Genomic DNA, 25,237 nt, shown 5'->3' with positions numbered 1-25,237 from the left:
GTGTTTGTACTGTCTGGGCATTGTAGAACCTCAGGAAACATGACAGGTGCTCAGAAAGTCAGAGCTGCTTCAAAAAGCGGAAATTCACATTTTTGTACCATAGTTTGTAAACGCTATAACTTTTACCCAAACCATTTTTTTTTTTTACCCCAACATATTTTTTTTTTATCAAAGATATGTAGAACAATAAATTTAGAGAAAAATGTATATATGGATGTCGTTTTTTTTGCAAAATTTTACACCTGAAAGTGAAAAATGTCATTTTTTTGCAAAAAAAAATCGTTAAATTTCGATTAATAACAAAAAAAAGTAAAAATGTCAGCAGCAATGAAATACCACCAAATGAAAGCTCTATTAGTGAGAAGAAAAGGAGGTAAAATTCGTTTGGGTGGTAAGTTGCATGACCGAGCAATAAACGGTGAAAGTAGGGTAGGTCAGAAGTGTAAAAAGTGGCCTGGTCATTAAGGGTGTTTAAGCTATAGGGGCTGAGGTGGTTAAGTAGGGTCTCATTTTTTGCGGGATGAGATGACTGTTTGGCACTATTTTGGGGTGCATATGACTTTTTGATCGCTTGCTATTACACTTTTTGTGACGTAAGATGACAAAAAAATAGTTACATCGTTTTTATTTTTTTACGGTGGTCATCTGAGGGGTTAGGTCATGTGATATTTTTATAGAGCCGGTCGATACGGACACGGCAATACCTGATATGCATACTTTATTTTTATTTATGTAAGTTTTACACAATGATTTCATTTTTGAAACAAAAAAGAAAATCATGTTTTAGTGTTTCCATAGTCTAAGAGCCATAGTTTTCTCGCCCAGTTTCCTTGGGGGACACAGAAGACCTTGGGTATAGCTCATCTCCATAGGAGGCGTGACACTAAGTGAAGACTGTTAAGCCCCTCCTCCACAGCTATACCCTCAGCCTGGAGAGAGAGACTGCCAGTTTTTTGCTTAGTGTCCAAGGAGGCAAGACACTCCCTGCTCTGCAGGGCTGGTTTCTCCTTGTTTCAATTTTAGATTTTTACTTTTTTCTTTTTGTTCCAGATCATCAGGGATAACAGAGTCGCACTAGACCTCTCTGTTCTCCCGGGGTTGAGCTGCGCCAGTGCCGGTCACCCGCACTGCTGCCTCCCCCACAGAAGGCAAGGTGGATCAGGGCAGCCCAGCTCCCCTACATCCCGCCAGCGCAAGGGTCGCCCGCACGCCAAGTCCCTCTTCCAGCGTCCTGCCACTACGGTGCCAGTAGCTGAAGGGGCGACCCTGCTGGAATGGACCGAGGGTGAAGACGGCTGTGGTAAGAGAGAGGCTTCTCCAGCCCTACGTCCCACACCCCCCACCCTGGTCTCCTGCGTGCCTGACCCCCATACTGGGCCTCTAGTCCCCTGCTGGATCTATGCTGGCCCCTGGGGTGCCGCAGAGCGGCAATCTCCTTCTGCTCCCTGCCTGGCCCCCATAGACATGCAGCCAGTGGCTGTCCCCACAGCCAGCTACAGAAGCGGCGACATAGTTTATTTCTCTGGGTCCCCCCCCCCCATCTCCTACCGGAGTGTTGCTCAAAGCCTGAGGCTCCTGACGGCTGTAGAGTAAGGCCTCACCTCCGGCCGACATTGGTATCCCGGTGCGGCCGGGCGCCGCAAAAATCTTAGCCCAGGCTTCGCGGCCTGCTAGGCCGCCATTCCGGGTCCCTGACTCTTCCGGCCGCGGGGTGGGCTCCCGCGGCCGGCAAGCCGCCATTCGAGCCCCTGACTCTTCCGGCCGGCGGGGTGGGCTCCCGCGGCCGGCAAGCCGCCATTCGAGCCCCTGACTCTTCCGGCCGGCGGGGTGGGCTCCCGCGGCCGGCTTTGGGCTTGACTTCTATGCAGCAGGCCCCGGCCGACCGTTGGTGCCGGTCGGTGGGGCTCCGCAAATTTTGGCCCAGGCTTCGCGGCCTGCTGGGCCGCAATTCCGACCGGCCCGCGGGGTGGGCACCCGCGGCCGGTTTTGATGCGTCACTCCCCTCAGGTCCCGGCGGTACATACCGGGCGCCGCAAATTTAGACCCCGGCTTCACGGCCTACTAGGCCGCAAAATTCCGGCCTCTGGTGGAGGGGGCGGGAACTTCTCCAGGCGCGAATTCTTCCCGCCGGGAGGTTCCTCCGCCCCCAGGGGATCGCAGTGCCGCCCTCCAGGCCGGATCCATGTTAACCCTTTGGGTACAGGCCGGCTCCCAATGGGCCTGTATGGCTGGCCCCACTTTTCCTGACTATCTGTGCCCCTATAGGTGGCCCCCCTTTAGCCTCAGAGAAGCTGTGTTTTTAATGAAAAAAAAAAAAAAATAACAGATTTCTATTGGACTGCGCAGGACGCTGCAGCCTCATCAGTAGTGCTGCATGTCTGCATGCCCTCTTTCCACAGGTGGCATAGTGTTGCGCTCCCAACCTGCGTCGGTGCTAGGGCATTTCCCCTTTTAGGTGGTTTTCCTGCCCTCTTCCAGGATATGGCGCTGGCCAAGTGCATGCGGCCCTTCCGTAGGCAGCATTCATCATCTCTCCAGTTATGGTGCCTGCCATGTGCATCCCCCCCCCTCCTAGGCGGGATACTGCACTCTCCCTGGCTGCCGGCTGGCCATGTGCATGACCCCCTTTTAGGCGGAATACTGCACCTTCACCGGATACGGTGCTGGCCATGTGCATGACCCCCTTCCATAGGCGGAATGCTGCACTCTCTATGGATTTGCTGCCGGCCATGTGCGTGACCCCCTTCTCTAGGCGGAACGCTGCACTCTCACTGGATTCACTGCCGGCCATGTGCGTGACCCCCTTCCATGGGCGGAACGCAGCGTTCTCACTGGATTCGCTGTCGGCCATGTGCGTGACCCCCTTCTCTAGGCGGAACGCTGCACTCTCACTGGTTTCACTGCCGGCCATGTGCGTGACCCCCTTCCATGGGCGGAACGCAGCGCTCTCACTGGATTCGCTCTCGGCCATGTGCGTGACCCCCTTCTTAGGCGGAACGCTACACTCTCACTGGATCTGTTGCCGATCATGTGCATGACCCCCCTTTTTAGGCGGAATACTGCACTCTCACCGGATACGGTACTGGCTATGTGCACGACCCCCTTCCATAGGCGGAACGCTGCACTCTCTCTGATGTGCTATGATGTACTTATGTACTATGTTGCTATGCTGCACTCTCACTGGTTTCGCTGCCGGCCATAGGCATGACTCAGGCAGCATACATACATCCCTCCGTCTGTGGTTGTTTTCTCACAGGTACGTTGTTGGCCATGTGCATGTACCCCATACATGGCGGGGTGCTTGCACTCTCGCTGGATCCGCTGTCGGCCATATGCATGACCCCTCTTCCGTGGGCGGTGTACGCACTCTCGCTGGATTCGCTGCCTGCCATGGGCATGCCTTCCTTCCTTCCTCAGGTGACATACACACATTCTCACTGACTGTGTTTGTCTCTCACCAGTACGATGCTGGCCATGTGTATGACTCCCATACATGGCGGGGTGCTCGCACTCTCCCTGGATGAGATGCTGGCCATGTGCATTACCCCCCTTTTTTTCTGGGCGGCATGCTACACTCTCACCGGATACCTTGCTGGCCATGAGCATTGCCCTCTAACATGGGTGGAACGCTTGCACTCCCATTGGATACGGTGCTGGCCTTGTGCGTGGCCACCCCTCATTCCATGGGCAGAATTTGGCACGCTCATGAGATTCACAGCTGTCCTTGATGGCTGTGCTGGACTTGTACATATCCCCCTTCATTGGCAGAGTAGTTGCACTCTCGCTGAGTTCAGTGTTGGGTGTATTATTGCACACTCACTGAATGCTAGGATAACCCTGTGCATGTTCCCCTTTCACTAGGTGGACCTCCTGCATTCCTGCTGGATTATAGGGTATGTCCTGCTTCTCTGAAGTAGGTACGGCTTTAAGCATCACTCCCCTTTGGGACCGGCCTTTGCACTCTTGCCGACTGCAGTTTGCCTGATACAATTCCCCCCTTTCGGGGCGGACTGCTTGCGTTCCATCGCATGCTATACTAGGCTTGTGCATAACTCCCTTTCAGGTTGCACTTTGCAATTCCGTACATGCTGTGGCACTCTGTGGCGAGCCCCCTTTTTCGCTGAATTAACCTTTTTGCAGTGAGCGGACGTTCTTGTGCGTTGTTTGGGCCGTGTATGCCTTCTCCTCCTGTAGGTGGGTTGGCCTTCTCACTGCTTACGGGCTGCTCGTACGTATGCCTCATCTACTTCCTGCGGCATACTTTTGTTTTCTTGAGAAACGATGCTTGCCGCAAACCTTGCACTCATCTCTAAGGAGTTCATTCTGTCCACCTGACTCGGACGGGCTCTACTTGCTCTCTGCTGCACGGAGCTGTGTGGTACTCATTCATTTAGTTGGCCCTTCATCCCAGGGAGTGTTCATGGGTCCTAGATGCGTGCCCATTCGTCCTTCCGCGGTATTGCTTCCCTGCGCTAGTGGTCACATGGTCGAGAGTGCGGTTGTCTGGAGCGCCCCTCGGATTCTTCGTTGGCTCTGGCAGGACTGCGGTTCCCTTGCCTGCTGCAATTTCCTCCTCTTCGGATGTAGTGTGGTATGAGTCCTTCCTCTTGGCGCCTCTACGCTTCAGTCTGATCTGCTACCAGGTGCGGGCCGCTTTCTCGAGAAGGTCACCCAAATTCTCTTGGGTGCTCGATTACCCAGGTCCGGTGGACCTCCGCCTTGGGTTCTTCAGGGTATTCGCCTTTTGCGAGGCGGTGAACCGGGCATCTCACAGTGTAGCAGGGTTCTGCTTTTGAGCTGTCCTATGGCTTCCCTGTTGCCACTCCTCCGTTCGGTTGGAGGGTGTTACGCCGGCCTCTGTCTCGACTACCTTATCTCGCCGGCTCTGTTTGGCTCCCGCTCGGTACAGATCACTCCGATGTGGCTTCTGTCCCGCCAGACTTCAGAGGTTGTTCCTTCACTGTCCTCCCCTCTGGGGAGAGCATGGTTGTTCATGTGGATGGTTCCGGTGTTCCTTTTGGCCTCGTACTGTCTCCCTTGTTCACACTGACTGTATTAGCTGTGCCTATTTACCGAGTCTACCGCGTTCTGTCTTCCCGCTGAGTGCAGATTGCGTGGTCCATTCTAAGACAATGGTCCTGCTGTAGACTTACCTTCTCGGTAACTTGGGGAGGACTACCTTTCGGTCCAGATTGTCCTTTGATCTCCTACACCGGGACTGTAGAACATGGCTACATCAGCATGAACTTTAGCCTGTCTTGTCCTGGCATCTGGCGGATGCTGGGCGGACCCTTTGGTTCCTTTCCGTCTGTCCTTCTGCTCCCCCACTTGGGTGGATACGGGACAACGTTGCTCGGGGGCCGACGGGACCAGTTTTGTCGACTTCTGCCCGTGTTACTGGTCTGCGCCTGATCACATTTGGTTTTTAGCCCGCTTGCCAGGCGACTCCAGCGGGTTCGCTACTGTCCGCTCCTGGCTGTATTTCGGCCAGGATCTGTCGTAAGACTTATGATTTTTTTATCTGGGGTTCTGTGGGAAGCTGTGCATTCCCCACTCTGACTTTTTCTCTCCCCATGGTTCTGTCTTTTTTCCAGTCCGGCCTGGACCTGGGACTGGGATTCCTTTACTTGAGGTATCAAGTGCCAGCGCTGTTCTTCCTCTTCCAGCGTTCCCCGGCCCTCTGGGCCTGTCAAGACCTTCTTACTCGAAATGGCTCTTTGGTTCCTCTGTACTGTCCTTCGGTACCGCCCTGGGAACTACATACTGAGTTCTCGGCGCTCCAATCTTGTCCTTTGGAGCCGTTACAGAAGTTCTCTCTACCCCGCCTGTCCTGTACGGTTGTGTTTCTGTATCAGTCGTGTCTCTGACGGGTGCCTGAATGGCCCCTTTTTGTTCTGAGCCTTCTGTCTTTTCCCAGGACAGGGCTGTTCTACATCCCGTTCCTTCCTTCTGAAGGTGGTGTTTGCCTTTCGCTTCAACACTTCACCGATTTGGACGTTGTTTGGGCCTTGCAGTTTTTACTTGGAGATCTCCGACTCTTGTCGACGTTCGGTCTCTTGGGTTTCCTGGAGGTCCGCGCTTAGAGTTGACGGACTCCAGGGTGGTTTTCCTCCGCTTTATCAGATTGGCTATTGCTGAGGTTACCGCACCGTGGGCAGGATTCTGCCTTTGCTGTCACCGTTCATTTCACCAGAGCGGTCGGTGCCTCCTGGGCCGGAGGCATTGGGCTTCGGCCATGCATTTGAGCAAGGCGGCCACAGGTCTTCCTTGCACGCTTTACAGAGTTCTACAGGGTGCATACTCTGGCTTCGGCGTATGCTGCCTTGGTCCGCCTGGGTCTGCAGGCGGCGGTTCCTTGATGCCTTCGGGTGCTTCGCCTTGGAGCTGTGGTCCCTCCCCTTTTGGACTGCTTTTGAACGTCCCAAGGTCTTCTGTGTCCCCCAAGGAAACTGGGCGAGAAAACGAGATTTTTGTATAACTTACCAGTAAAATCTCTTTCTCGCTCTTTCCTTGGGGGACACAGCACCCACCCATTCGTTGTTTTTCTCTACACGGTTTCCGAGTTTGTGTTACCCGTTGGGTAGTTGGCTTGTTGGTTCCTTGTTGGACTTTGCCTTTTCTCACTGCTTGGACACGCAACTGGCAGTCTCTCTCTCCAGGCTGAGGGTATAGCTGTGGAGGAGGGGCTTAACAGTCTTCACTTAGTGTCACGCCTCCTATGGAGATGAGCTATACCCAAGGTCTTCTGTGTCCCCCAAGGAAAGAGCGAGAAAGAGATTTTACTGGTAAGTTATACAAAAATCTCGTTTTTTCAGTGATTATCTTGGGTAGGGTATGATTTTTGCGGGATGAGATGTCGGTTTGATTGGTACTATTTTGGCGTACATGCGACTTTTTTGATCACTTTTATTACCTTTTTTGGGAAGTAAGGTGGGCAAAATTTCAATTTTCTCATAGTTTTTATTTTTTTTATTTTTATGGCGTTCACCGTGTGGGGAAAGTAACATGACCGTTTTATAGATCAGGTCGTTATGGACGCGGCAATACCTAATATGTGTAGTGTATTTTATTTTTTTAAATTTTTATTCAGTGATAAATGTTTGTTTTTTTCTTAACTTTTTTCACTTTTTTTTGGACCCAGACCCACTTGGTTCTTGAAGATCCAGTGGGTCTGATGTCTGTATAATACAGTACAGAACACTATATAGGGTTCTGTACTGTATTTTACTTACACTGAACAGATCTCTGCTTTTAGCATAGATCTGTTCAGCACCATGGACAGCAGGACGCCTGGGAAGGCGTCCTGTTGCCATGGGAACCTTCCCCGTCTGCCACAACTGAGCAGACGGGGAAGGGTGAGCACGGGGCTGTCGGGGGGCTCTCTCCCTCTCCATCGGGGGTCTGCAAAGGCACAGCAGCCCCCCAATGGGAGAGGGAGGGAGCTCCCTGACAGATGACAGTTAACCTTTTCCATACCGCGGTCCGTACGGACCGCGGTATGGAAAGGGTTAAACGGCTGACATCTGCACAGATGTCAGCCGTTTATACCAGGGTGTCAGCAATGTGCTGACACCCTGGTATAACCACTAGAAGCCAACGAATTTTCAAGGGGAGGCATGCGGGGGATCGCGATCCCGCCTGCCACACCTCCTGCACCGCCTGCGGCACCTCCCACCCACATAAATCATGCAGGGGGGGTGCAAATCGGCATTTTGGGCATTTTAAAAGTTTGATTCCCGCGGTCAGGGACCGCGGGGATCAGAAACTGCAGAAATCACAGCAAACCGCAGGTCTGAATTGACCTGCGGTTTGCGGCGATCGCCGATATGGGGGGTCACATGACCCCCCCTGGCGTTGTGACAGGATGCCGGCTGAATGATTTCAGCCGGCATCCCGTTGCGATTAACCCCCGCGGCGCCGGAATGCCTATTTAAAGTTAGGACGTACCGGTACGCCCTGCGTCCTTAAGGGGTTAATCTTTCCTGGTAAGTTTTGTCCTGCAATCCATGTACCAGTTTAGTAGCTCTTCTCTGAACTCTCTCCAAAGTATCAATATCCTTCTGGAGATATGGTCTCCAGTACTGAGCACAATACTCCAAATGAGGTCTCACTAGTGCTCTGTAGAGCGGCATGAGCACCACCCTCTTTCTACTGGTAATGCCTCTCCCTCTACACCCAAACATTCTGCTAGCATTTCCTGCTGCTCTATGACATTGTCTGCCTACCTTTAAGTCTTCTGAAATAATGACCCCTAAATCCCTTTCCTCAGATACTGAGGTTAGGACTGTATCACTGATTTTATATTCCGCTCTTGGGTTTTTACGTCCCAGGTGCATTATCTTGCAATTATCAACATTAAATTTTAGTTGCCAGATTTTTGACCATTCCTCTAGTTTTCCTAAATCCTTTTCCATTTGGTGTATCCCTCCAGGAACATCAACCCTGTTACAAATCTTTGTGTCATCAGCAAAAAGACACACCTTACCACCGAGGCCTTCTGCAATTTCACTAATAAAGATATTAAACAATATGGGTCCCAGAACAGATCCCCGAGGTACCCCACTGGTAAGGCTACTTTCACACTAGCGTTCGGGGCTCCGCTTGTGAGCTCCGTTTGAAGGCTCTCACAAGCGGCCCCGAACGGATCCGTCCAGCCCTAATGCATTCTGAGTGGATGCGGATCCGCTCAGTTTGGCACCGTTTGTCCTCCGCTCCGCTCAGCAGGCGGACACCTGAACGCAGCTTGCAGCGTTCGGGTGTCCGCCTGGCCGTGCGGAGGCAAACGGATCCGTCCAGACTTACAATGTAAGTCAATGGGGACGGATCCGTTTGAAGTTGACACAATTTTTTTTTTTTGTTCATGGTAATGCAAACGGATCCATTCTGAACGGATCTAAGCATTTGCATTATAGGTGCGGATCCGTCTGTGCAGATACCAGACGGATCCGCACCTAACGCAGGTGTGAAAGTAGCCTAACAAGACCATGGTCTGAATATACTCCATTGACTACAACCCTTTGTTGTCTGTCCCTCAGCTACTGCCTAATCCATTCAACAATATGGGAGTCCAAGCTCAAAGACTGTAATTTATTGATAAGCCTTCTATGTGGGACAGTATCAAAATCCTTACTAAAGTCCAGATAAGTGATGTCTACTGCACCTCCGCCATCTATTTTAGTCACCCAAACCAAAAAAATCAATAAGATTAGTTTGACATGATCTCCCTGAAGTAAACCCATTCTGTTTTTCATCTTGCAATCCATGGGATTTTAGATGTTCCACAATCCTCTCCTTAAGTATGGTTTCCATATCTCTCCATAACTGTGCATGGTCTAGGTCTACACAACGACATTTGTCGCGCGACACATAGGGCACAACTACACTGCAACATGTGTTGTATGACATTAATGTCCCGCGACAGACTACCATTATAAAAATTATCGTGTCGCATTGAGACCTGCGACTGCAATGCGACAGTCGCAGAAAAATCCATCTTGAATGGGTTTTTTGCGACTGTCCTGTCGCAGCATGTCACAGTGCGACACCATAGACTACCATTATAAAAATTGTCGTGCGACAAATGTCGTCGTGTAGACCTAGACTTAATCACTGATGGGACCACCTCCTGGACCTCATACCCTCCCAAGCCTCATCAGACCTCATTTCAGATATAACATAAATAAATGGACTTGCCTCTCCAACCCCTGACCACGGGCTGTTCCTGCACTCACCGCTCACTGGTCTTTTTCCATGCCCCACGCTGCACAGTGACCTGGCGACGCACAGTGTGAGATACATCCCGCAGTCAGGACAGTGTATTGCGGGGCCCAGAAGAATACCAGGGCGTGGTGAATGCAGCCATCTTCACCCACTGCCCCCTGTGCCTCCTGCATACTAATAAATACTTCCATAATGGAGGGGGAAAGTGATATAAAGCAAACGATAGATACTTTATATCTATATGTCCAGAGCATTGCCAATATGCGTGGGAAATGTGAGCTAAAATAATCCATCTGTTTTTCCATTTTTCTTCACAGTGGATTTTCCACCATCTGTTCGAATGCATTTGCTAACAAAGATGGCTGATATAGAGTGAGTATCTTACACCACATTATGTAAAGGGCTTCTTGTCTAGTCAGATACTCATATTAAAGGGACTGTATCAAGCAGATTCCCTTCCTGTATTGTCTGTGCGGTTAAAGGGGTTGTCTCACTTCAGCAAATAGCATTTATCATGTAGAGGAAGTTAATACAAGGCACTTACTAATGTATTGTGATTGTCCATATTGTCTCCTTTGCTGGCTGGATTCAGTTTTCCATCACATTATACACTTCTCGTTTCTATTAATACGACCACCCTACAATCTATCACTGGTGGCCATACTTGCACACTATAGGAAAAAGAGAGGCCTTCATTTTTTCCTAGTGTGCAAGCTTGACCACCACTGATGGATTGCAGGGTGGTCATAAACATGGAAAGAGCAGTGTGTAATGTGATGGAAAAATGCATCTTGGCAGCGAAGGAAACAATATGGATAATAACATTACATTAGTAGTGACTTGTATTACCTTCCTCTACATGGTAAATTCCATTTGCTGAAGTGAGACAGCCCCTTTAATGCAGCAGGGTGTGTGCTTTGTGGCAACTGCATGTATTGGGAGTTAGCAGCTGGAGAACTTCTACAAGTTGTTTCTAGGTAGAGATACTGTACCTCTCCTAGAGATCAGGTAGTGGAAGGGAAGATGCATAGAGACCCTGACCGCTATACCTCCACACCCTGCGCTCTGCCAACTCGTATGCATTTTATTGAGGCTTTGCAGTGTACAGTTTCACCACAGTAAAGTGTGTGCTTTCATCTGTAATTATACTATAAGGCCACACAGCAAAGATGTAAAGAGAACTATAGAAAATGTCAACCTGTTCTGTGCCAGTGGTTTAGGGCTGCAGTAATCGAGTATTCTATAGATTATTATTTTTACGATTAATCGAGCACTCTAATAAGAAGAACCTTCTTAAAATAACGTATTGCTTTATAAAAACAATATTTTTTTTTCAAATAATTGCACACACATAAGGCTTCTTTCACAGCTGCAATATACAGTACATTCTGTCAGAAGAACAGCCGGCCAGAATGTACCATATCGGGTATAGCTGGATACAGCCGGCTGTAATGTAATGTTACAGTAGTAAAACCCTCATGATTTTATAGTTATCACACATTCACACAATTGGGAATGTTGCACCGCCATTTTTACAACCAATTGAAGTCAATAGGGCTATTCACATGGCAATTTTTTTTTGTTCTTAAAGGGAACCTGTTATCAATTTTATGCTGCCCTCTCTCTCTCAGCGGCATAAAGTAATGACAGATGCGCTGTGTCACTCATGAGCTAGAAGTAAATGCAGCCTGGGCCTGAAAGAGTCCAGTCTACCTGAGAAGAGTCAGTAAGGAGAAGACTGTCCATCAGCAGATGGTGGGGAAAACAGGAGCTTAGGAATAACTGACTCTTCTTAGGTAGGTGGACTTTTTTCCAGGTCTGGGCTGCAATGGTTATGATGCTGTTTCTAGGGAACCCCTTACCACTGAAATCAGCGCGTCTGTCAATACTTTATGCTATCCTCGGTGAGTTCAGCTTAACCCTTTAAGGACCCATGACGTAGCTGTACGTCATGGGTCCGATACCTAAAAATGGCGCCCGCTCGCGCAGGCAGCGGGCGCCTTAGCCGCGTGGTTTCTGCCATAAGGCTAATCGCATACATCTTACCTTTTAGATGCCGTGGTCAAATGTGACCACGGCATCTGCGCAGATCTGAACCGGAAGTCGCGCGCTTCCGGTCCGGTAACAGCGTTCCCCGGCTGAGACCTGTCACCTTGAGCTAATTGACCGAAGCCAGAGTCCAATTACCGTATTTTTCGCCCTATAAGACACACACTCTCTTCTTTCCCCCCCCCCCCCAAAAAAAAGTGGGAGGAAAATGGCAGTGCGTCTTATGGGGCGAATGCTGCCGTTTACACTGATACACCGCCGACCGCATGCTGCATAGCGCAGCCGGCATATGTATCAGCGAGGAGGGGCTGGGGGCCGGCACCTAGTTTTGTAATGGCAGCGGGGCGCCCGGTGCAGTCACTGTATTCTATTGCACCGGGCCCCGCTCACTGTACTAATCGTATCTACGGTAACTGCAGGCAATGTTTAACTATAGAATATGTTCGATCCAGCAGCCTGTACTTACGACCATAACTGGCAGCGTAACTTCCTACGTCACGTGCCTGCTCCGCCCACTTTATGAATGAAGCAGGCAGAGCGGACACGTGACGTAGTGAGTTACGCTGCCAGTGCCCGCCCAGCCTCCTGCCTGCTATGGTCGTAAGTACAGGCTGCTGGATCGAACATATTCTATAGGTAAACATTGCCTGCAGTTACCATAGATACGATTAGTACAGTGAGCGGGGCCTGGTACAATAGAATACAATGACTGCACTGGGCCCCCGCTGCCATTAAAAAACTAGTGTAGATGCCAGCCCCCACCCCCTGTATTGGGGGTCATTCACAGTGGTTGAGACTGTTATGGGGGAGATCTGTGGATGACAAACAGCATAAGATGCTATTTATCTGTCATCAACAGAATTCCCCCCCCCCTAGCAGTGTCATGCCATCCACAGATTCCCCCCCGTAACGGTGCCTGCCACAGATTCCCCCCCGTAACGGTGCCTGCCACAGATTCCCCCCCGTAACGGTGCCTGCCACAGATTCCCCCCCGTAACGGTGCCTGCCACAGATTCCCCCCCCCGTAACGGTGCCTGCCACAGATTCCCCCCCGTAACGGTGCCTGCCACAGATTCCCCCCCGTAACGGTGCCTGCCACAGATTCCCCCCCGTAACGGTGCCTGCCACAGATTCCCCCCCGTAACGGTGCCTGCCACAGATTCCCCCCCGTAACGGTGCCTGCCACAGATTCCCCCCCGTAACGGTGCCTGCCACAGATTCCCCCCCGTAACGGTGCCTGCCACAGATTCCCCCCCGTAACGGTGCCTGCCACAGATTCCCCCCCGTAACGGTGCCTGCCACAGATTCCCCCCCGTAACGGTGCCTGCCACAGATTCCCTCCGGTAACGGTGCCTGCCACAGATTCCCCCCGGTAACGGTGCCTGCCACAGATTCCCCCCGGTAACGGTGCCTGCCACAGATTCCCCCCGGTAACGGTGCCTGCCACAGATTCCCCCCGGTAACGGTGCCTGCCACAGATTCCCCCCGGTAACGGTGCCTGCCTTAGCTCTCACACAGCCCTGTACAAATAACTACAAAAAAGTTGTAGGGGTCAGAATATGGTTCTGAAAAACATTTTTTTTCCCCTTTTTAAAGGATTTATATATTTATTTTTTTCAGTATAAAAACGCAAGAAAAATTATACAAGTGTGGTATCGTAACTGTACGGGCCTGGAGAATAAGGATAATAGGTCAATTTTACCGCATAGTGTACAATGTAAAAAAATAAATAAAAAAAAAAACCTTTATCAGAATTGCATTTTGTTCCCCCCAATTCTACCCCATTTGGATTTTTTTTCCCGCTCCCTACTACATGATATGCAACCGTAAATGGTGCCATTAGAAATTACAACTTGTCCCGCAAAAAATAAGCCCTCATGAGGCTGTGAATGGAAAAATAGAAAAGTTAGGACTATGGAAAGGCGAGGAGTGAAAAATGAAAACGCAAAAGTGCAAAATCCCAGGGTCCTTAAGGGGTTAAAATTGATGACCGGTTCCTGTTAACAATCGTTTAGCTAGGAGTGCACCCGTCTAAAGGCTATATTTTTTCACTGTGGTGTTAATGTTGCCAAACTTAAATTACCTGAATATAAAAAGTATGTAATTTCCCAATGATACATTCCCTTTCTGTGTCCACACAAGACCTTACTGCTTCACATGGACGTAGTAAAATTGGCAATCCTGAAATGTGTGGGAGTTGAACTTGACATATTGATTAAGCAGCTTTTCCTTTTCAGGTACAGACTGGCTTCTGGGACCAGCGAGAAGATTCAGCTCAGTTCCCTCATAGCTGCATTCCAGGTCACTCGAGACATGATTGCAGCGGAAGCTTAGACTAGGATGTGGCAACTAGACAGATTTGTGCTCAAGGTTACACAAGGACACCATAAAAACTGGTCAGCAAGAACACACATGGGCTGTTCTGTTCTTGGAACACAGACTGGATGTTTGCATTTGCAAGAACATTTGGGTGTGATGCTAGTACTGGATGGTCCCCTAGAAAATGAATGGTAGGTTACCTAAGAGGGGCTTACTGCAGAAATAAAGTGAATGGTATTTCTTGAGATTACAGTTTATAAGATTTAAAGGGCCCTTCTGATGTAAGACAGCCATTGGACTTCCACAATACCTAGAATTGGAGGGGACATTATGTCTGCCTCCACCATATTTTCATTGCACCAACCCCATTGGAGGAGACCTACCAAAAGATGATTAGGTGTCCTTCAGTGTGAATCTGTTAATTATCTTCTATTCGAAGTCCATATCTGAAGGCTGACTAGAATTTGGTGAAATCTCCTGCTCTGATCTGTCACATATTATTGTCATGGACATATTTTGTAGATTCAACATATCAAATACTTCAGTCTCACACAACACTCACTGTTTGAATGTCTTTATCTCCAGTGGATCATATCTGTGCATGTGATGCAAGGCTCACTAGGAAAGGGTTTCCCTTTATCATTTACAGTACCAGGTTTCTGGCACGTGAAGGCCTCATCGCTTCAATCTTAGCTACCATATTATTACGGGAGCTCTCAAACATATGACTTTTACATCAAGCATATTCATGAGGGACATATGTCTCCAGTCAAAATAATAATTACCTAACAGACATGTTGTTCACTGCATCGCAAAGGGTGCAATATGCTTACCCTCAAAGAAGCTACATGCAGTGCCTTGAAAAAGTATTTATACCCCTTAAACTTTTCCAAATTTTTTCACATTACACCCAAAAACTTAAAGGGAACCTGTCGCCTAAAAAATGCATCTACACCCGCCAGCAGTACCTCATAGTAGCCCGCAGTCTGATAATAATCATATATTTGATCCTGTTGTCCGATGCTGCATAAGTTAAAAAAAAAAACGCAATTTTATTCTCCATCATCGCTATATTGCCGGTCGGCTTGAAGTCAAGGGGGCAGCGGCCTCCTTGCTTCAAGTCAAGGTAACCACTCCCCCTAACCGTCCCCTCTTGCCTGAGTGACAGCCTGCAGTTTGGTCCCAATTGCCAAAGACTTGCACATGCGCGGTGCGCTCTGTACTCGTGCGCGATCCCATCTTCTGCTGCCGCTGTTAGCTGGGTTTCAGCATGCACGAGACTTTGGCAGCCGCGGCTGAACTGCAGGCAGTCACTCTCAGGCAAGAGGGGGTTAAGAGGCGTGGCTACTTTGACTTGAAGCAAGGAGGCCACTGCCCCTTAACTTTAAGTTGACCAGCAATATAGCGCTGATGGAGAATAAAACAGCATTTTTTTAAAACTTATGCAGCATCAGACAACAGGATGAAATATATGATTATCATCAGACTGCGCGCTACTATGAGGTACTGCTGGCGGATGTAGATGCATTTTTGAGGTGACAGGTTCCCTTTAAATGTATTTTTATTGGTATTTCATGTGACAGATCAATACAAAGTAGCAAGCATGTGTGAATTGAAAAGAAAATGATACATGGTTTTCAAAAATTTTAATAAATAAAAATCTTTAAAGTGTGGCTGCATTTGTATTTATCCCCTGAGTCAATACTTTGAAGGACTACCTTTCGCTGCAGTTACAGATGCAAGTCTTTTGCGGTATGCAGCTTTGCTGGCATTTTTTCCCATTCTTTGCAAAATAGCTCACGCTCAGTCAGATTGGATGGAGAGCGTCTGAACAGCAATTTTCAAGTCTTGCCACAGATTCTCAATGACTTTGGGCCATTCTAACACATGAATATGCTTTGATCTAAACCAGGGGTGCTCAACCTGCGTCCCTCCAGCTGTTGCAAAACTACAACTCCCAGCATGCCCTAATAGCTGTAGGCTGTGCATGCTGGGAATTGTAGTTTTGCAACAGCTGGAGGGCCACAAGTTGGGCATCCCTGATCTAAGCCATTCCATTGTAGCTCTGGTTGTATGTTTAGGGTTGTTGTCCTGCTGGAAGGTGAACCTTTGTCCCAATCTCAAGTCTCTTACAGGTCTTCCTCAAGGATTGCCCTGTATTTTGCTCCATCCATCTTCCTATCAACTTTTTGCATTTAGGCCAGAAAGTTCCACTTTGGTCTTGTGTGACCAGAGCACCTTCCACATGGTTGCTGTGTCCATTACATGGCTTGTGGCAATCTTCAAATGGGATGACTTATGGCTTGCTTTTAAAAATTCTTCTTGCCACTCTTCCATAAAGGCCAGATTTGTGCAGTACATGACTCCAACCTGAGCTATGGATCTCTGCAGCTCCTTCAGAGTGACCATGGGCCTCTTGGCTGCTTCTCTAATTAGTGTTCTCCTTGCTTGGGCTGTGAGATTAGGTGGTAGGCCATGTCTTGGTAGGTTTGCAGTTGTGCCATACCCCTTCCAATTTTGGATGTTGGCATGAACAATTTTCTGGATATATATATATATATATAATTATTTTTTATAACCTAACCTTGCTTTTTGCTTCTCCAAAACTTTATCCCCGACCTGTCTGTTGTGTTCCTTGATTTTCATGATGCTGTTTGGGAGGCCTTCACAGAACAGCTGTAGTTATACTAATAATAAATTACACACAGGTGGACTAGATTTACTAATTAGGTGATGGCAATTGATCACAACGCATGCCTCACTTTTCAAATTTTTTTTTTTTAATAAAAATTTTTAAAAACCATATATTCTTTTCACTTCACACCTACTTGTTACTTTGTGTTGGTCTATCACAAACTCCCAGTAAAATACATTTAAGTTTGTGGCTAGTTTCCTGTGTAGACTCAATCTGACACTTCTGAACTTGGATGTACAGTATGGTTTCAGCAATAGTATGACCATAATGTATTAATTTCCAGACACATCCAGAAATATGGGTTAATTATTAGTGGTGGGGGGTCCTTTAACTGTGAACCTCCACCCCCAAAACAATAAATGTATAATATATATATATATATATATATATATATATATATATATATATATATATACATACACACAGTGCCTTGCTAAAGTATTCAACCCCCCCTTTCTTGACTTTTTTTGTGTTTTGTTACATTACAGCCTTAAGTTCAATGTTTTCTTAATCTGAATTTTATGTTATGGATCAATAAGTTGGTGAAGTGAAATGAGAAAAAATTATAAATAAAACTATTGTTTAGAAATAGAAAATTGGCATGTGCATATGTATTCACCGCCTTTGTTAGGAAGCCTTGGTGCAACCAATTACCTTCAGAAGTCACATAATTAGTGAAATGATGTCCACCTGTGTGCAATCTAAGGGTCACATGATCTGTCATTACATATACACACCCTTTTTTTTTTTTTTTTTGGAAAGGCCCCAAAGGCTGCAACACCTAAGCAAGAGGCATCACTAACCAAACACTGCTATGAAGACCAAGGAACTCTCCAAACAAGTTAGGGACAATGTTGTTGAGAAGTACAAGTCAGGGTTAGGTTATAAAAAAAATATCCAAATCTTTGATGATCCCCAGGAGCACTATCAAATCTATCATAACCAAATGGAAAGAACATGGCATAACAGCAAACCTGCCAAGAGACGGCCGTCCACCACAACTCACAGACCTGGCAAGGAGGGCATTAATCAGAGAAGGCAACACAGAGACCTAAAGTAACTCTGGAAGAGCTGCATAGTTCCATGGCAGAGACTGGAGTATCTGTACATAGGACGACAATAAGCCGTACGCTCCATAGAGTTGGGCTTTATGGCAGAATGGCCAGAAGAAAGCCATTACTTTCAGCCAAAAACAAAAAGGCACTTTGTGAAAAGGCATGTGGGAGACTCCCAAAATGTATGGATGAAGGTGCTCTGCTCTGATGAAATAAAAATTGCATTTTTCAGCCGTCAAAGAAAACGTTGTGTCTGGCACAAACCCATCACATCACCCAAAGAACACCATCCCCACAATGAAACATGGTGGTGGCAGCATCATGCTGTGGGGATGTTTTTCAGCAGCCGGGACTGGGAAACTGGTCAGAGTTAAGGGAAAGCTGGATGCTGCTAAATACAGGAATATTCTTGAGCAAACCTATATCACTCTGTGTGTGATTTGAGGCTAGGACGGAGGTTTACCTTTCAGCAGGACAAGGACCCCAAACACACTGCTAAAGCAACACTTAAGTGGTTTAAGGGGAAATATGTAAATGTGTTGGAATGGTCTAGTCAAAGCCCAGATCTCAATCCAATAGAAAATCTGTGGTCAGACTTAAAGATTGCTGTTCTCAAGTGCAAACCATCCAACTTGAAGGAGCTGGAGCAGTTTTGGAAGGAGGAATGGGCAAAAATCCCATTGGTAAAATGTGGCAAGCTCATAGAGACTTATCCAAAGCGACGTGGAGCTGTGATGGCCGCAAAAGGTGGCTCTACAAAGTATATTGACTTTTTCTATTACTTTATCCTATTTTTTGTTTGCTTTTACAATAAAATAAATAAAAAACATCTTCAATGTTGTGGGCATGGTCTGTAAATTAAATGATGCAAACAATCCATGTTAATTCCAGGTTGTGAGGCACCAAGACACGAAAAAAGTCAAGGGGGGGGGGGGTTGTGAATACTTTTGCAAGGCTGTGTGTGTATATATATATATATATATACACACACACACACACACACACTCCCCTAAAGAACTATTAGGAACACCTGTTCTATTTCTCATTAATGCAATTATCTAGTCAACCAATCACATGGCAGTTGCTTCAATGCATTTAGGGGTGTGGTCCTGGTCAAGACAATCTCCTGAACTCCAAACTGAATGTCAGAATGGGAAAGAAAGGTGATTTAAGCAATTTTGAGCGTGGCATGGTTGTTGGTGCCAGACGGGCCGGTCTGAGTATTTCACAATCTGCTCAGTTACTGGGATTTTCACGCACAACCATTTCTAGGGTTTACAAAGAATGGTGTGAAAAGGGAAAAACATCCAGTATGCAGCAGTCCTGTGGGCAAAAATGCCTTGTGGATGCTAGAGGTCAGAGGAGAATGGGTCGACTGATTCAAGCTGATAGAAGAGCAACGTTGACTGAAATAACCACTCGTTACAACCGAGGTATGCAGCAAAGCATTTGTGAAGCCACAACACGCACAACCTTGAGGCGGATGGGCTACAACAGCAGAAGACCCCACCGGGTACCACTCATCTCCACTAGAAATAGGAAAAAGAGGCTACAATTTGCATGAGCTCACCAAAATTAGACTGGAAAAATGTTGCCTGGTCTGATGAGTCTCGATTTCTGTTGAGACATTCAAATTGTAGAGTCCGAATTTGGCGTAAACAGAATGAGAACATGTATCCATCCTCTGATGGCTACTTCCAGCAGGATTATGCACCATGTCACAAAGCTCGAATCATTTCAAATTGGTTTCTTGAACATGACAATGAGTTCACTGTACTAAAATGGCCCCCACAGTCACCAGATCTCAACCCAATAGAGCATCTTTGGGATGTGGTGGAACGGGAGCTTCGTGACATGGATGTGCATCCCTCAAATCTCCATCAACTGCAAGATGCTATCCTATCAATATGGGCCAACATTTCTAAAGAATGCTATCAGCATCTTGTGGAATCAATGCCACGTAGAATTAAGGCAGTTCTGAAGGCAAAAGGGGGTCCAACACCGTATTAGTATGGTGTTCCTAATAATTCTTTAGGTGTGTATGTATGTATATATATATATATATAGCAAAAGTATTAGACGTGTGGGAAAAATGCTGTAAAGTAAGAATACTTTAAAAAATAACAAAATGCAAAGTGAATGAACAACACAGAAATCAAATCAGTATTTTGTGTAACCACCCTTTTCCTTCAAAGCAGCATCAGTTCTAGGTACACTTACACACAGTTTTTGAAGGAACTTAGCAGGGTGGTTGTTCCAAACATCTTGGAGATCTAACCACAGAGATTCTGTGGATGTAGGCTTGCGCAAATCCTTCTGTGTCTTCATATAATCCCAGACAGACTTGATGATGTTAAAGGGAATTTACAGAGGATAGGCCATCAATATCAGATCGGCAGGGTCCAACTCCCAGCACCCCCTCCCATCAGGTGGTTGAAAAGAAGGATGTCCGCTGTGCCAGCACAGCCTTCCCTTCATTGTTTACCTGCTCGCCGTCCACATTAACGTACATAGTATATAAGGCCGAAAAAAGACATTTGTCCATCCAGTTCGGCCTGTTATCCTGCAAGTTGATCCAGAAGAAGGCAAAAAAAATCCTGTGAGATAGAAGCCAATTTTCCCCACTTAAAAGGGAAAAAAATTCCTGCCCGATTCCGTTCAGGCAATCCGATAACTCCCTGAATCAACGACCCCTCTCTAGTAGCTATAACCTGTAATATTATTACACAAAGATTTGTAACAGGGTTGATGTTCCTGGAGGGATACAGCAAATGGAAAAGGATTTAGGAAAACTAGAGGAATGGTCAAAAAGTGCAAGATAATGCACCTGGGGTGTAAAAACCCAAGAGCAGAATATAAAATCAGTGATACAGTCCTAACCTCAGTATCTGAGGAAAGGGATTTAGGGGGTCTTTATTTCAGAAGACTTAAAGGTAGGCAGACAATGTCATAGAGCAGCAGGAAATGCTAGCAGAATGCTTGGGTATAGAGGGAGAGGCATTACCAGTAGAAAGAGGGAGGTGCTCATGCCGCTCTACAGAGCACTAGTGAGACCTCATTTGGAGTATTGTGCGCAGTACTGGAGACCATATCTCCAGAAGGATATTGATACTTTGGAGAGAGTTCAGAGAAGAGCTACTAAACTAGTACATGGATTGCAGGACAAAACATACCAGTAAAGATTAAAAGGACCTTAACATGTATAGCTTGGAAGAAAGACGAGACAGGGGATATGATAGAAACCTTTAAATACATAAAGGGAATCAACAAGGTAAAAGAGGAGAGAATATTTAAAAGAAGAAAAACTGCTACAAGAGGAGATAGTTTTAAATTAGAGGGGCAAAGGTTTAAAAGTAATATCAGGAAGTATTACTTTACTGAGAGAGTAGTGGATGCATGGAATAGCCTTCCTGCAGAAGTGGTGGCTGCAAATACAGTGAAGGAATTTAAGCATGCATGGGGTAGGCATAAGGCCATCATTCATATAAGATAGGGCCAGGGGCTATTCATAGTATTCAGTATATTGGGCAGACTAGATGGACCAAATGGTTCTTATCTGCCGACACATTCTATGTTTCTATATGTGTAATTTTTTGGGTAAATAAATTCCATTAATCCATTCACAATGTCATGCTCTTCCAGAGGTTTTTGTAAGATTATTGGGCAGTTTCTCTGCCTACAAGATATTATCACAGATGCTTGGTTTGCTTTTGCAGTTCTCAAAACTGAATTTGACTCAGCAGAGATCACATGCCTCTTCTTCACAGCAAAAATGTTATAACCTGAACAGAGTTGAGAAAAATACCTTAATCCTAACTTCTACAAACCTATGAATGCAGAATCAAACTAATATGAAAAGTTATTCTAAAAATCTTCATCTACTTGCATATTATAAGTTATACCAGCAAGAATTAGTCTTTATGTAGAAAACTATGATTGAAATCAAGCCTTACTGACTAGTGAATTAAATGGAGGGGGGAAGGGGGCTGCCATCCGGTCCTGGCAATTTGTCTATTTTAATATTTTTAAGATGCCGCTGTACTTCTTCCCGGGTCAGCCAGGGCACTTTTAATGGGGGATTTACTTTTACATTCTGCATTTCATCTGACAGTTTATTTTCTACAGTGGAGAAAAAAAAAATATTTAATAGCTTTGCTTTCTCCTCATCGCTCTCTGCAACTCCCCCCTCATTACTCTGTAAAGGGCCGACACCTTCAGATTTATACTTTTTACCATTTATATAATTGAAGAACATTTTAGGGTTAGTTTTACTCTCTTTGGCAATTAATCTCTCGGTCTCTAGTTTGGCCGCTTTTATTCGTTTTTTTTTACATATTCTATTTTTTTCCTTATAGTTTTTCAGTGCTTCCTCACTACCCTCCTGTTTTAGTGATTTAAATGCCTTCTTTACTGTTCTATTTATCCACATTGGTTTCTTCTTGTTCCTTATTTATTCCCATAAGGTATGTACCTCTGACAATGTTATGCCCAGCCCAATTTTATCTATGTATTTACTGTATACGCCATACGGAAAACAGAAACGGAAACAAAAAACGGAACAACTGATCCGTGAAAAACGGACCGCAAAACACTGAAAAAGCCATACGGTCGTGTGCAATAGGCCTAATAATTGAGTCTCCCACTACCAGCACCTGTCTGGCCTGCCCTGCTCTCCTGGTCCCCTGCTTACTGGAGCCGACATTCCCCTGACTGGCAGAGGAAGTGTCCGGCTGCAGCAGTGCTCTCCCTGAACCGACATCCCCCTCATCTGCCAACTGTGCAAACATTGTAGCGGTGAGCAGGTGTATTTACAAGAAGCCATGACATTCACTTAAATGGGGTGGCTTCTTGAATTATACCTGCTCACCTCTGCAATGTCGACAGCTTCAACCAGCTCATCAGTGGGAGTGCCAGGTGACTTCGTTGAATAACTTCAGTAGGCGATTCTTAAAGTGAAAAACCACATTAAAACTCAACTACCAAAGTTATTCAACGAAGTCTCGTGCAACTTTGTGAATAACTTACTCTGATTCATCGGAGCCCATACATTCTAATACTGTACGGAGACAAATCTCTGTACAGTATTATTCCGAGGTTTTAAATGATCTTCAAACTTCAGATTAAGCATCCAAAGCTCGCTTCGCTCAACACAAATCCTGACATACAGCCAATCAGATGCTTCCAATATGTAGGTAGATCTATGACCAGAATACTTTTCAATGCTGCTTTAATTAGTATTAATATTCAAATCATTTGGTACATTCTTTTATATCCAGATTTTACAGTTATGTTTACAGGCCATAAAAGTCCCAACGTTTCGGTTGATTGATGACCTTTATCAAAGAATCTGTGGCCCAAGTCTGTGTGATTTAATCTGGATCCCTTGATAAAGGTTGTCAATCCACCGAAACGTTGGGACTTTTATGGCCTGTAAAGATAGCTGTAAAATCTTGATTTAAGTGTACAAAATGATTTGAATATTAATTAAAGCAGCATTGATAAAGTATTCTGGTGTGCCAGATCTACCTACATATTGGACAGACTATTGTCTTCTATGAGCACCCACCATTCAAGGGTGCGCAGATCTCACCTCTTTTCACACTAATCAGATGCTTCCCTGATCATACTGCATGATGGATAAATATCTGCCTATATGTCTCAGTGGTCGGCCAAGGAAACTTAGTGCTGCAGATGATAGACACATCATGCCTACTTCCCTTTGCAAATCAGATGTACAGTGGTGTCAACAGGTCAAAATTGTCAGAAACCAGTGGGACCCAGGTACACCTATCTACTGTTGGGAGAAGTCTGTCCATAAGTGATGTTCATGGCAGAATTGTGGTGAAAATGTTATACCTTTGATGTGAAAACAAGGCTAAGCGCCTCAACTATGGAGGAAAACAGTAACGTGGTACAATGAGTGTCTATAGAAATGCTGAGAAATACAGGCAGATAATTATCCATCATGCAATATCTGAATAATCCTTCTGCAACAGGACAACAACCAAATATACAGCCAATGGCATTTAGAACTATTTTTTTAGCATTAAGAAGAACAAGGAGTCCTAGAGTGATGTTTTAGGCCCCCACCGAGCCCTGATCTCAACATCATAAAGTCTGTGTGGGATTACATAAAGAGACAGAAGGATTTGAATAAGCCTACATTCACAGAATCTCTGTGGTTAGTTCTCCAAGGTAGTAGGAAAGTTGTTCCAAACGAGTACCTTCAAAAACTGTGTGCAAGTGTACCTAGAAGAATTGATGCTGTTTTGAAGGCAAAGGGTGGTCACACCAAATATCAATTAGAATTTTTATTTTCTTCATTCACTTTGCATTTTGTTAATTAACGCTTCTAATAATGAAAGCATTCTTATATAGAGTTTACTATAGACCTGGACATGAGAGCTGTAGTTTTCTTATTAAATGAGCCTTGGCTCCTTCTATTTGTCACGCAAGCCCAATTCACTTCTACGGAGCCTGAGCTTCATGAAAAACGCACAATATAGTACATGCTGTGATTTTTCCTGAACGCAAAACAATGCTCGTGTACACAGACCCATTGAAATGAATGGGTCAGGATTGAGGCTGGATGCCATAGGTTCGCTACACGCATCAAATCCAGATGGAAAACTAACACGTATGAGAGGTCGGGTCTGCAATGTACCGACCATAGGGCCACTATATACGGACGCAGGACCCATTCACTTGAATGGGGTCCGCGATCTGCATCCGATGGTCTGCACTACTTTTTTGCGGTGTGGAGGCACGGACAGAAAACCCACGGTATTCCGTAGTGCTTCCATGGATTTCCGTGCCTCCGTTCCGCACCACACCTTCCGGATTGCGGACCCATTCGGCCGACAACGGTTGTGTGCATGAGCTCTTAAGCTTATGTTACACCTGCAGATTTTGCAGGCATTTGTCAGGAGGGAAGCGTTCCTTCCCAGCAATTGCCTGCTCATCAGCGGAGGAGACCACTGCTATTACATGCAGCAATCTCCTGCTCAGTACGGGAAAGAGCTATCGCCAATGCCATCTCTCGTCCCCATACTGATTCGTTGTTTGCCGGCAGCAGATCACGATTACACACGATGATCTGCTGCTGGCAAACGATCTTTAAACATGTTGAAAGATTCCAATTACACGATAAACAAGCTCGTTCAGCGGGTAATCGGTGGCAGTATTACACTGCCAGATCATCACTAACAAGCATTCATAGGTGTAATATAAGCTTTATACTGTGTATACGCACAAAGCTGCCTAACAATGGCAGGGGGAACCAGCATGAACACGAGGACTCTCCAGTACATGCACAACAATGAGCAGACTCCAGCGCTCAGGGCCTGCTAGAGCTGCTGAACAGAATAAAGCATCTGGACATTTAAAAAAATATCACTGA

General features: G+C 46.3%; 1 protein-coding gene across 1 annotated transcript in view; it reads left to right on the top strand.

Annotated features, from left to right (window-relative positions):
* Nucleotides 1-15,084, top strand: part of RFC5 (replication factor C subunit 5) — a 68,263-nt gene extending 53,179 nt beyond the window's left edge. Inside the window, exons 10-11 of the mRNA XM_040416033.1 lie at nucleotides 10,038-10,092; nucleotides 14,007-15,084. Of these exons, the coding sequence (XP_040271967.1) occupies nucleotides 10,038-10,092; nucleotides 14,007-14,103 (152 nt within the window). The 3' untranslated portion in view covers nucleotides 14,104-15,084. The remainder of the gene's footprint in view (nucleotides 1-10,037; nucleotides 10,093-14,006) is intronic.
* The last annotated feature ends 10,153 nt before the right edge of the window (nucleotides 15,085-25,237 follow it).

The sequence above is a fragment of the Bufo bufo genome, chromosome 2 (assembly GCF_905171765.1).
Source record: "Bufo bufo chromosome 2, aBufBuf1.1, whole genome shotgun sequence".
NCBI classification, from domain to species: domain Eukaryota; kingdom Metazoa; phylum Chordata; class Amphibia; order Anura; family Bufonidae; genus Bufo; species Bufo bufo.
This window is presented reverse-complemented; position numbering and strand designations above follow the sequence as displayed.